Consider the following 12,895-nt stretch of genomic DNA (forward strand, 5'->3'; position numbering starts at 1 on the left):
ACTAGAGAGCAAAGCCGTCGGCATCAGTGCCGTTCAGGAGGGCAGTACCATCAGCGACTTGCTTCTCCATCTCATCGTACTGGACAAGCGACTCCCACAATCAAGTTTCCAGAAGCCATGCTCCAAGACTATAGATATCGTGCTGCATCACGTAAACATCCAAGGGGCTTGGCCCTTGCCGTCGGATGACGATATAAACTCCTTGCCCATTCCTTATCGCCGGCACGGTACGTGATGCCGTCCTCGCTGCGGAGCTTCTCAAAGCCAACCAGGAACAGGGACTGGTGTGGTTGGCACCGCAGAAGACGGATAGGTTGCATTGTTGTTGCGCGGGAGTAGAACGGTCTCGGGGCGGATGTTCTTATGCACAAACCCAAGATGTGCACATAGCTCACAGCATGAGCAAGATCCTTGGCCAGCCTCACCCTGCCCGACAGCGAGGCAAGATACTCCTCTCTCAGAAGCAGCGGAGCGCGCAGGCTCCTGGGCGCCGTACAGCCGCTCGGCGCCTTGAATACCATTATCAATGTTATAGTAGGCGGTGCCTCCTTGGGCATGTCCACCTCCCTCACGACGCCCTTGCATTTCAGCCAACCCAAACAGATCTGCCCCCCTGGGCGGTATCGCGCAAACTCAGCGCCAGACGGCGCACATCCCTGGTGATAGTACGCGCCACCGGCTCGGTACACTCGATGCGGTCGAGGATGAGCAGCTCTTCTTTGCGCACGGCGACGGAGGCATCGCAGAACATAAGTCACGGATCTGTTCGCCCCATCTTGAGTTTGATGATCATGTCAGACTTTGCCTCAGCGAGGGTGTAGAGCTGGATTTTGTGTGGATGTTCAGTCTTACTTGAAACCCAAGTCGACAGCGCCGATGATGGCGAGAGCCAACTCAACAGACATTGTGCCGTGGTTGCAGCAACACAGTCTAAGAATGGAAATTATTCCGGGGGTCGTGGTGATAAAGTGAGCAGGTAGGAGCAGTCCACGGGATCGAAGTGACAGCAGGTGCTTACTGTCCTTGGAGGGGAATTTTCCAGGGCTACCTTTGCACCTTCTTTGATACCATCAACAGCAGCATCAGCAAAACAACGATTATTCGGGAAACCTCCTCCCTTGGCCCTTCCCCGGATAATGACCTTGTGTCCAATTACATAGCGCGTGTGCGATTGAAAGACCTCGCGACTGCTACGGTATCATCTTCACCATTTAGCTGCAGCTACTTCTTCGCCGACACCCCCACAGTGACGCGCACAGAGAAATGGAAGAGGAGAAAGCGGATTGGCGCTGGGGGCTTTCTCACTGTCTGGCTCGAATCCTGTATCGAGGGCCAGGAGAATAAGACTGACACACAAAGGGCTGTCAAGGTGCTACAGCTGCCCTCGGGCGCCCCCAGCCCAAGGGCGATTGCCCAGTGTGGCCACGAATTGAATACGTTTGCCAAATTCTCCCAGAGAAAGGTAGGAGGCGTTTGTTGCAATTTTGCTCTGCGCAGTGCCTAGAAGCCGGTAATAACCAGAGCTACGATAGTACTCGAGGCGTTTTCTTCAAGTCTTATGGGTGGTATGAAAGCGAATCGTCCATCTCGATATGCCTGGAATACCTCCCATTGGGTGACTTGCAGTCATACAGTCAAGCAGTCCCCAGCTCATCTTCTCCTCAGACTCCCAGTAGTTGGCTACAATCTCAGCTGATGGAGATGTTGGCCTTTGAAGTGTGAAAAGACAAATTCTTGCTTACAACACCAAGAGCGTCGGCAAGTCACCCTGAGGGAATGTGTGTGGATCATAAGTGGCCGATAATCATCCGCTTCCGCAACACCCCGTCACAATGAGTCTTGACCTAGATTTCTACGAAATCTAGATTTCGAACCAGTACTGAGAATGGCTGACCTTCAAGGACAGTGGAATTGAGGGGTCGTTGAGGATCTAGTCCACGGCACACTTGGAGATGACCACGTCTCAGAGACAATTTGTAAAGTGATTTACCGTACATTATATATGAGCGCAACTATGAGTCCAGCCGAAGCATCTTCATTCCGAAGAAGCCGAGATCCGGACATTATTATTCAAATGCTTTACTATTGAAAAGTAGCTATTCCGGTACCCGGAACTGGTGGGCCACTGGAGATGGTGTAAAGGGACTTCTAGTGCGCATTCACCTGGATGATTGTTTCTCCATTATGCCTTTGATGACCACAAAGACCCCCTTCCGATGTGCTAGAGCAATACTCCACTGCCACGTCGGCAACCGTATACGGCACAGTTCACGCATATTTCGCTCCGCGAGGAGGCTCTGGTCCGCGCTTTTGGTAACGCTCGCACATGGTCTCTTCGGGCTCGGGGCTTCGGGCAAGTACCGCTTGTCAAGCATCGGGAGAAGAAGATGTTATCTCCGCTGCATGTAAAGGACAGAGATCAATTCAGGTCTCACAAACGAGGGCAATAGGGCTGAGGGTGATAAGCGTTGGCGTTGTTGGAAGATGTACGTTTAATGCCTCGTCGCTAGAGATAGGATGCTGTGTACGAGATAAAGGGCACAATTAATCTGGAGAAATTATGGGAAATGAACTGTATTGGACTGCGCTTAGGGAAGGAAAAGGAAGGAAAAGAAAGGAAAAACAGCTGGCTATCTGAGGCTATAGAGGTAGGCTGGCGATAGTGGGGCCAGTGACTCACCTGGCCTCGCACACACCCCCTCAGCCAACCTCGCGAGCCTCGTTGGCGATCCTCCTCATGGTGTTTTCCATCCTCTAGGTCCTCCTCACTCTATCTCGTGTGCCAGATCCCATTTCAAATCCATTCGTTGTACCCTAATAGATAGAGCACCGTTTGAGGCCTAAGGCCTGGACGAACTGGCTGTGTTTGATGGCCTCCAACGGCTTCGTCAGGCCGTCAGCGGCCATTTCCTCTGTGCCGATGTGCTGAATGCTGAAGTTGCCCTCCTTTGTCTTCTCAACAATCCATTTGTACCGGATATCGATGTGACGAGTCCTGGCGGCGTTGTTCCTGTTTAAGACGTTGTATTTGGCGTTCAGGCTATCCGTAAACAACAACAGTGGCTTCTCAGGGTGTATACCAAACTCCTTGAGGAACGACCAGACCCAAAGCAAGGCCTGGCCGGCCGGGGTGAGGTTCACGAACTCGGCCTCTGTGGTGGATAGGGTGACGAGGTTCTGTACCTTCGATTTCCACAGCACGGGCGCCCCAGCTACGAAGACAACGTATCCCGCTGTTGATCGACGCGTTGAGAGGTCGTCACCAAAGGAAGCGTCCGCGTACGCCTTGATGATATTGTTCAATGGCATCTTGCCGTTGATAACGATGCCCAGGTCTGGGAAGCGTTCAAGGTACCTGAAGAGGTGCTTCTGGAGGCGTAGATGCATGGCCGAGAGGCCTACATTGCTCTTCGCCACCTTGTTGACCGTGTATGTGATGTCAGGCCTCGTGCCTGTTGACAGCCAGTTGAGGGCACCAGTCCTCTTCTGATACATCTTCGTTTCCTCATCCATAGGCTCCCAGTCCTTGGGAAGTTCGAGGCCAGCAGGCCAAGGGGTCTTTGCCAGTTTGGTGGACTCGAAGCCGTACAGCTTTACGATCTTTTTGGTGTATTCCTCCTGCGAGAGGAAGATGGTCGCATTCTCCTCGTCCCTCTTGATATTGAAGCCCAGGAACTTCTCTGGGTCTCCCAAATGCTTGAGGTTAAATCGCTTGCTGATGGCGGCAGCGACCTCGTCGATGTCCGAGGATACGGGGCCAGCTATCAGCATGTCATCGACGTAGAGGATCAAAAGGACTCCAGTCTTCTCGTTCCTGAAGATACACAGCTCGTTGTCGAAAGGCTCGAAGCCAAGGTCCTTGAGGAAGGGTGTGATAGTCTCAAACCACCACAGGGGGGATCGTCGCATGCCGTACATCCCCTTGACCATCAGCCAGACCTTGCCATCACGGCGTCCGTAGCCAGGAGGAGGTCTAACAAAGATCCTATTGCCCTCAGGGATAGGGGAGTTCAGGAAGGCAACGACGAAGTCGAACTTCTTCCAGGCCAGGCCTTTGATAGCAACAAAAGCCATGAAGAGCTTGATGCTTGTTGAGGATGCGACAGCTGAGTAGATATCCTCCATAGCCCAGCTCTCCGTCTCGTAATTGCCACATATAACAGGCCTTGCACGAGGAACCTTCTTGTCTCCCAAGGGGTCCTCAGGATCGTCCTTGAGGTCGAACACCCACTTAGCAGGGAGGATGTTTGCACCTGGATCAGGGTCCGACCAGTCGTAGGTGTGGTTTTCCTCAAGTTTGGCAATGCCCTCGTCGCACGCAGGCTTCCAAGCTTTATCAAAGTCAGGCGATTGTATCGCCTGTTTGTAGTTCTTGGGTATATCAGAGGTCTTGGTATCGATAAGATGCTGAACCTTGAGTGCCAACAGGCAGATAGACTCGAGGATTGGTTCATGACTATCGTGAGGAACGGTAGCGTTGATGGCGAGGACACCCAGGCCCTTCAAGGAGTCTGGAAGGCCCACGCGGTTCTTGCCTTTGGCCGCTCGTTTTGGCTGTTCCCTCGTGGGGACCTGAGGAGTGCTTGAACGAGGTCGACGGGACCTCGGGATGGGTTCCTCCTCGACCAGGACATCTTCATCTCGTACGCCCTGGGGAATATCATCATGAGGAAGATCTTCAACGGATGGCAGGACCCTAGATGGTCCTCCCACCGATTCCTCCTCTTGGTTTATTGTATCTCGTTCCTCTACTGTTGTGTTTCCAAGAACCCCTCTCTGGCCCTTTGTCTTGTTTGTAGGGCTGCACCGAGGGTTGTTCTTCTGGCTTTCCCCAGACCCTTCCCTGCTCTGCACCTTTGTATGTATTTCTGGCTCAGGGGTGCAACCTGGGCTTGGCAATTGGAAAGGCTCTGGAACCTCGGTTGGAGTCTCGTTCAAACGTGCGTCAGGAGCTTGATCTTGAGGGTCTGAGGTCTCTCGGTTCTCGATAGGCGTGTCTAGTCGGATAATAGGCTCTTGGAGGATAGGTAGGGTGTTGGCTTCCTCGAGGATCGTTGTGATCGTCGTGAACTCGTCTTCGATAGAGGTATCGCCAAATTCAGCCACATGCTCGATCTCCTCCATCTCTGGGTTGTTCAGAGGGGGGTCTTCGCATTCTCGTATCTTGATAGCTACTGCTCGATAGACCTTGTCAGCTTTAGCATCGTATACCCATACGATCTTCCCTGAAGGTGTATCCCAGGAGAGGAGCTTAGTCTTGATGCCCGTTTTGGCGTATTTGTCGCTCGACTGGCGATATGCCTTCTTCACGTGGATCCAGACTTCGCTGCCAATGACTCTGAGGAAGCCAGCATCAGGAATCGCCTCCTTATCAAGATTTAGGCGTTCTCCCAACAACTGAATGGGTGCTTTGTTGTCCTCGTTTGCTGTGCACGGGAGAAGGTTGATTACACAGCAGGCCGCTTCCATCGTGAACAGCTACAGCTGTAAAGGAAGATTAGCTGCGTTGTGGGCTGTTCGTGCCTTCTCGACTATGTCTCGGCCAGCCTTTTCTGCCTTGCTGTTCATCTACGGTGAATGAGGAATAGTGCGGAGGATAGCGATGCCGTTCTCATTTGCCCATCTGATGAGCTTTGAGTCCTTGAATAGGGCTGTAGCAAGGCCAAACTCTGGTCCATTGTCACATCCAAGAGCCTGGATCTTCCTGCCCGATTGACGCTCGAAGAAAGCAACAAACTCCTTGATCTGGTCGAATGCCTCGTGCTTCCTGTTCGCAAAGTAAACCCAGTGGAAGTTCGTATCCATATCGACGAAGTGAAGGCAATAGCAACAGCCATTGTATCCCTCCTTGAACTCGACAAGATCAAAGCGGATAAGCTGGCCAGGGGCATTGTACTTGGACTTCTGGTGTTTTCCATACATGTCCGTCAGGCGGTTTTCAAGGCACGGTTCACAGTGGAAATCCTTGTCCTTGACGATCGTGATGCCAGCCCTCTTCGCTGCACCTCGTATGGCCGCTGGGCCAGCGTGCATAAAGCGATCGTGAAGGCGTTTGTACGTAACCGACGTAAGCATCGCCGGTTTGGCTAGAAATCCACCCCCTGAGGGTTCAGAGCGGTCGACAGCCTTCAGGACTGGCACCCCCTCTTTCCAGTTGACCTGGCATACCTCCTTTTTGTTCGTGGTGTTAACGATGTGGTTCATACGGCCATCAAAGCCATATCCATGCGCCATCAGCTTACTCACGCTGATGAGGTTGCAAGGCGTGCTTGGGGAGAATCTGGCATCCTCGAGCGTGATAGTAGCGACCGATCCATCGTCGCGTACCACGTCGAACTGTACCGTTCCAGCTATTTCTATCTTGAAGGGTCCTGCTGCTAACTCCATAGCTTCCTATTCGCATAGTTGGACCAGATCCAGGAACCACTTGGGGTCGTTGAAGAGCGTCTCTGAAGCGCCTGTATCAGCAATAATGCTATCCCTCGAGAGTTTTCCGTTCTCGACGAGGGCAGAGATGGCGACCGTAGCTGGTTTGCCGGCCACGCTCGATCCACCAAAAACTGTTGGTCCCGCCGTGGTCGACGAGTTCGTCGATATTAGCTGGGTTGCTTGGCCTTGAGTGTTGTTCCTGCAGCCTCGTACAGACGTGCCATGGCACTTGCCACATTCCTTACAGTATTTCCAGCCAGTAAGAAGATATCTCTTGCATTGGCAACAGTAGGAAATCTTCTCGATGATCGACTTAGGCAGCTTGACGCTGTTGACGATGCCTGTGGAGGGCAGGGAGTCCTCGCGAGGCCACTGCCTCGCACCCCCTTGAGCTCCTCCTGAAGCATTCGACGAGGTCGACGTTTGAGCTGTCTTCTTGAAGAATGAAAAGGCCTTGTTACCTGTACCTGTGACGATAGCCGAATTGATCTCTGCCATAAGGTTGTCCCAGGTAAGCGTACCGAGCTTGTAGTCCCTTCTGGCAAACGCGTGCATTTCTGGTAGCACATCCTCAATCTTTTTCAGGATGATAGCAAGGAGGAAGCCCTCTGGGGGCTCCAGTTTGAGCTCCTTCAGGCGTCTCTTCATATACTGTAGGTCGTCTCTGAAGGCTTGGAGAGTTGAGTAGTCTGCCACCTTGCAGTTTGCCAGTCGTATGGCTATCTGGTCGATGTAGTCTTCTGAGTGCTTAGGGATCGTCTTGAGGACGGCGTTGTATATCACATACGGGTTCTCCTCTCCCACAGAGAGGCCAGCGTTCGTTAGCGTGCTCCTCATCTTGTGCAGTGTGCTTTGAAGGAGGGTAACCACTGTTCCCTGCTCTTGGTTCTACTTGTTCCATCCCTTAGGGTCCTTCTCTTCGTCAGGTTCAGGGACAGAGGATTTGATGTATTTGCTTAGGCACATCTGCCTAAGGGTCGATGCTACCATCACTGACCAATCCTCGAGGTTCTTCTCGCTGAGGAGGACAGGGATGGCGTGGGTGATCGGCTGCTATGGCCGACTCGTAGATTCCTCCATCTTCAACGAACTGTCTTGCTGAAGGAGGAGGTTTTGTTGTTGTTATTGCTGCAGTTGAGGAGCTTCTGGCGCCTCTGTTGCAGCTGTTTGTTGTTGTTGCAAGGGTTCTTCGCCGTTCTCGACGTCCTCGCAGTGTGGTCGAGTGGAGGTTTTCAGGCCTCTTTCTCGTGGTTTTTGGTGATTTTGACCGTCGCGAGCGCGTACGAGGTCAGAAATCAAAGGTGAGCTCGTAATTCAGGGTCAATTGACGAGGAATATCGTCAAATTGATGAAAGAAGAGTGTGAGGGGTCATAACCTATGGGAAATGAACTGTATTGGACTGCGCTTAGGGAAGGAAAAGGAAGGAAAAGAAAGGAAAAACAGCTGGCTATCTGAGGCTATAGAGGTAGGCTGGCGATAGTGGGGCCAGTGACTCACCTGGCCTCGCACAGAAATTCAATGCATCTCTAGTTCTATGTCTAAGCTCTATGTCTATGCTTGCGAAAATTTCATCTCTTAAAAAATTCCGCCCTCTGACTCTCCACCAGAGTCCCCTCCAACTTCCTTGTGGACAGCCCTGCCTTTGATGTCCGTTCTGAACTGCACTTCTTCATCTTTCAGCTCGGCCTTGAGCGTCTCGTTGGCCCTCCAAATCGGCTTGATGCTGAACAAGCGGTCCATCTTCTCCAGTGGGATGCCACTGGTCTCAGGGATAAGGAAGAAGGCATAGAAGAAGGCGAAGAAGGATAACGCCGCGAAGAACATGTAAACACCGTAGCCCATTGCTGCAAACATTTGTTCGGTAAATCGAGACACGAGAAAGTTGAAGAGCCAGTTGCTGGCTGTGGTAGCCGCCTGGGCCAGGGAGCGGAAATTGGGATCGAAAAATTCCTAGTTGTTGTGGTGTGATTAGCCACAAAGTCTAATGTTGTTGTGGGAGCCACCGGAGGGGGAGATGAGAAAAGCTTTGAGGACTCACAGAGTTGAGGACCCAAGGGGTGCCGTTCCACGTGGGTGTGTAGATAGCCGTCCAAAGATAGAAGAAAAAGATGGCAGCAATGCCGCCTCCGTTCAAGTGGTCACTTGGGTGCTCTGCTGGCTCGACAACGCAAATGTATGCACCGATAATCCACATGCAGATGGAGCCTGTGATGGCACCGATGAGCAGCAGCTTCCGTCTTCCAAGCTGATCGACGAGGAAGAGCAGCCACAAGATGGTCATGATGGCCTTGACCACACCAAAAATACCAGTCAACAAGCTGACCGTGTTGTCTTGGACGCCGAGACTCTATAATTCATTACTTTTCGTTAGACATTGCATTGCTGATCATGACGTGATCTTGTCGAACCCGACAGTGCCAAGGGGAATGAAGCAAGACTGATTATGGACTCACAGAGAAGATTGTGGGTGAGTAGTAATTGATAGCATTAATTCCAGACCCATTCTGCCAGAAGAACAGCATGCAGCCCAAGAACAGACGCCATTGCATAGTCGGTCGCGCGGCCAGCGCCTTGAAGGGCTGCCAGAAGCCCATACCAACGCTTGCCTTTTGAGACTCGAGAGCATTGTCGATGGCAGCAACCTCTTCTGTGATGTATATGTCCGAAGCCTCAAGCTGTCGGATCCAGCAGAGACTCTCCATGGCCTTCCTGCGCTGGTCCTTGAAGAAGAGCCAGCGTGGCGATTCCCGAATCCACAGCGAGCCGGCGAAGAGCAGGCCCGAGGGGATAAGTTGGATTGCGAATGGGATCACCCATTGCTCATGGCTTGGCTTCATGTGTGCTTCGACGCCATACTGGGGAAGAATCATATCAGCGACTGATGATGGTTACGAACCCTCTCCTGAGGTCCCACAAAATCCGCACACAGGGCACGGTCTTTTGGTTGCAAAAAAAAATATAAAAAAAATCGCCTCGCTAAAATCGTTCAACATGACTCACATTAATCCAGAAGCCCAACACACCACCAATCTGCCATCCCAACTCGTACAGGCCTACAAGACGGCCTCGAATTGCTGGCGGCGCCAACTCAGAGAGATAGATAGGGATAATGTTCGAGGCGACGCCAGTGCCCAGCCCAGACAGGACACGGCCGGCGTAGAGGATGCCCAGCCCGCGGTCGTGGTTGGCACCACACTGAAGACCAGCTCCCAGTGCAAAGGTGGCCGATGCAATCGATAGACAGACCTTGCGTCCGAACCAGTGGCTGAGGCCGTACGTGAGAATGGCGCCGAAGAAGGCTCCTGCAATGAAGAGGGAGACGACGTTCTCGGCGATTAAATCCTTGTTCGACTCGCTCATGGTGTCAAGACCAAACTCGTCCATGAAAGAGGTGAGCGTGAGGGTCGTCCCGATGAAGGCGCTCGTGTAACCGATCATGTTGGAGCCGCATGATGCGATGATGGCGAGGACATATACCCGCCAGTTATAGACCGAAGGGGGCGTTGGCCGGTCCTCGACGAGGGTAAGGAGACCCATTGCTGTGGTTCAGGACAGCCAGAGGAGAATGGGTGTGGTTCTGATCGCGAGGGTTTTTTCCCTTCTCTCCTTTTCTTTTTTTGTTCGGTGAAATTTGTCGAGGTTCAAAAAGACACAGCTGTCGACAGTGATAGACAATAAGGAGAAGTGGTTTTAAACCCCCCAAGGACGGATTCCCCATAGTCATATCTTGCTCCCTGGTGGGTCTTGACTTGCGTCAATTCCTGCTTGTTGGGTCCTCCCCACGATCCCACGTCGCCCTCGCCGCAAAACCCCATATTCTGGATCCGGGGCCAATCCGGGGATCACAGATGAGGTTGCAACTCTGCGAGACACGAGAACTGATGAAATGGAGTTGTTGATGTCGATCTCACGGGGCGGAAATTCTCTCCGGGGTAGTGTTTTCCCCGGAGGAGCGTTCAGCCGGGACCAGCGAATGGATGGCGGTATATTTGTCACGCGCTGCCTTTTTCAAATCATTACTTGCGAAGACGATGCTCATCTTTTCAGTTTCGGCCTCCGCAACGGCCGGCAAAATGCCCACAATTCATGCTGGAGCCATCACAGAGTGCATCATCATGCGGTCATGTCACAGGTTCTGTTGAAAGGGTCGAGGGGCCCCATTACCATGTGTTTATCCGGTAAGTAGGTGAATAAGTGTATATTTATATATATATATGTATACTTTTAAAGATAACTAGCCGATACCCGTGGCAGTCAGTGTTGCAGTCAGTGCCGCTGCGCAAACTGCACTGCATTACTACCTAAGTACTTACTAATGTTGGCCTGGGTGGAAATGACGGAGGCTATGAAAGAGCCCGAGAACAACAACATCAAGGTAGGCAGGCACCCTGTCTTCGCTTGCTGATCCGAGATTTCTTTATCCACCGTCGAGCATACGCCCTTGCCTGTGGTGGAACAGCGTTGGTTGGGCTGACGTAGTTTTAGTGCGCAGGAACTCCGTCATCGCCTCCCGGATGAACGCTTAGCCAGAGCTCAGTGTGGAGTTTATAATATGGCCGACCATCATGCCTTGCAGCAAAACGGGGTAACAGAGAGCTTCTTGATCAGCAAGTGCCGTCTTTGTATTAATACAGCGTCGTGTGCGAGGGCAAGTATGCCGCGAGGGAAATGCCGAGGGAGAAACCTCGGGAACGGGATGTCAATGCTTGGCTGTCGTCAACTTAGACAGGGCTATTCGCAAGGCTGACAGACAATGTGCACATTGACTCCCATTGATCGTGGTCACATTTGCATCATGCATCTGTGCAACACATTCACTATGTGACCTATAGACTTACACTAGCACAGTTGATAGCCTCGCAGCCCTAGGAAACGAGAACAACTTGTCAGCAAGGGCGTCGAGATGACGGCAGCATTTAAATGCAGACCGTCAAGCATATGAACGAAAAGCCTAAGAGGCATGTGAATTTTGAAGATTGTAGCTATATTCAATGTAGTACTCTTAACGTGTTACCTTTTGCATGTCCTGAGATCTTTAAGAAGTATTTGCTGTTGTTGCATTGTCCAGAGCTGCCAGTGCGATGTCGATACCCGGAAGAGCCGTTTGTGAAAGTACACTTCCAAGTCTCGCCACGTTTTTCTGTGATTTGATGCTGTAGCAAAACGTGGCAGTGATAACCAGGTTGGATATGCCGAACAGCAGATAGCCCTATGAGATCATGCACCTTTGGATAGTGCTCGATAGTCAACAGCGAGAGTGTCTAGGAGATCACATCACATAAATCCAGCACAAACGCCAAGAACAGCAGAAGGAACAGAGGAGGAGGGTATGGGAGACTAGATGTTGGTTATTCCAAACTGGTGTCTTGGCCCCTCTTGAGAGACGCCTGCGTACCCAGTCCGTGGCAAAAACAAACGAACCGCAGGTTATTCCGCTAACGACGCAGCCTCACATTGCCCAGTTGCTATATTTTCTGCTCTTCCTCTCTTCTATTAGCAGCAAAGAAGAACAAGAAATAAGACAAGAAAGACATTCCGCCCCGGGAAGGAGTTTGTAACTGAGTTTTCAATTATTCAATCTGACAAAAACAAAATACTAGTCACAAAGAAGCTGAAGATCACATTCCAAAGTGCTTCAGCTGACGACAGAAAGTAAAGATGACACCAAGACAAAACCAACGAATCACTCTTTCCAAATTCAACATCTCAAATTCAGATAATGCCCCTCTTAAGAAGGTGGTGGCGTCTTCTTCAGCACAACAGCAACAGCAGTATCAGAGCTGACGAGGTCCGTGTTCCACAGAAGCTTATAAACAGTCTGGTCTTCAGTGACCGGCTCGGCATACCAGCTGGAGTCCAGATCACCCTTAGAGTTCTCCCAGACGAGCATGGTGCCCAAGAGACCGAAGCCGGTCGTGGTGTGCTCGTCAGTGCTGCTGTCGTTGGTAAAGCCAACCTCGGAGAAGGCGCCGCTGACGGTGTTGATGTAAAGCAACGACGAGCCGACATCGGGATCGGCACTGTTGGTCTTGTTTACGACCGTCTTGATGCTCTTGTCCGATAAAGTGACTATGAGAGGATTGAGAGAGTCAGTGATATGGATTTGTAGCCGCAGAAGGCAAGCGACAAGACTACATGGGATAGACTCACGGGTCACATTGGCAGAGTTGGTGACATTGGACGGATGAAATTTGCCGAGATATGCCACGCCATCGCCATACCACAAGGGTAGGCCATTGACGCCGGTGCCGTACGCGAAGTAGGGCGCAGCCGCATCGGATGAGGCGCGGGCAGTATTGATGGCGGGGCTCGCAGTGGTGAGTGCGGCGCCGAGCACCAGCATCGTCAGATACTTGAAGGAGATCATGATTGTTGAAATGACAGTCTGCAAAGGAGTGGAATGGAAGACAAAGAAAGTAAAAGGAGAGCTGGGAAAGGTGTTTGTTTGGCTTGGGCGACTTGAGA

The 12,895-nt window shown here is 51.7% G+C and overlaps 4 protein-coding genes across 4 annotated transcripts; 1 reads left to right on the plus strand and 3 right to left on the minus strand.

The window, feature by feature from the left end:
* Positions 1–879: 879 nt before the first annotated feature.
* On the plus strand, positions 880–1,676 carry M406DRAFT_333657 (uncharacterized protein; the record flags this gene model as incomplete). Its single annotated transcript, XM_040920860.1, has 3 exons — positions 880–968; positions 1,030–1,462; positions 1,635–1,676. 3 exons carry the CDS (start codon positions 880–882, stop codon positions 1,674–1,676), a joined length of 564 nt encoding a protein of 187 aa, XP_040772577.1.
* Positions 1,677–6,393: 4,717 nt separating this feature from the next.
* M406DRAFT_74549 (uncharacterized protein) lies at positions 6,394–7,266 on the minus strand (the record flags this gene model as incomplete). The annotated part of the gene is made up of 1 exon (XM_040925744.1): positions 6,394–7,266. The coding sequence occupies one exon, from the start codon at positions 7,264–7,266 to the stop codon at positions 6,394–6,396; it is 873 nt and encodes a 290-aa protein (XP_040772578.1).
* A 732-nt stretch (positions 7,267–7,998) lies between these two features.
* M406DRAFT_64791 (uncharacterized protein) lies at positions 7,999–9,967 on the minus strand (the record flags this gene model as incomplete). The annotated part of the gene is made up of 5 exons (XM_040924894.1): positions 7,999–8,028; positions 8,063–8,380; positions 8,469–8,777; positions 8,884–9,285; positions 9,431–9,967. The coding sequence occupies 5 exons, from the start codon at positions 9,965–9,967 to the stop codon at positions 7,999–8,001; spliced, it is 1,596 nt and encodes a 531-aa protein (XP_040772579.1).
* Positions 9,968–12,158: 2,191 nt separating this feature from the next.
* On the minus strand, positions 12,159–12,797 carry M406DRAFT_74551 (uncharacterized protein; the record flags this gene model as incomplete). Its single annotated transcript, XM_040925745.1, has 2 exons — positions 12,159–12,499; positions 12,581–12,797. The coding sequence occupies 2 exons, from the start codon at positions 12,795–12,797 to the stop codon at positions 12,159–12,161; spliced, it is 558 nt and encodes a 185-aa protein (XP_040772580.1).
* Positions 12,798–12,895: the final 98 nt, after the last annotated feature.

This window comes from Cryphonectria parasitica (assembly GCF_011745365.1).
Source record: "Cryphonectria parasitica EP155 unplaced genomic scaffold M406scaffold_8, whole genome shotgun sequence".
In the NCBI taxonomy this organism is placed as follows: domain Eukaryota; kingdom Fungi; phylum Ascomycota; class Sordariomycetes; order Diaporthales; family Cryphonectriaceae; genus Cryphonectria; species Cryphonectria parasitica.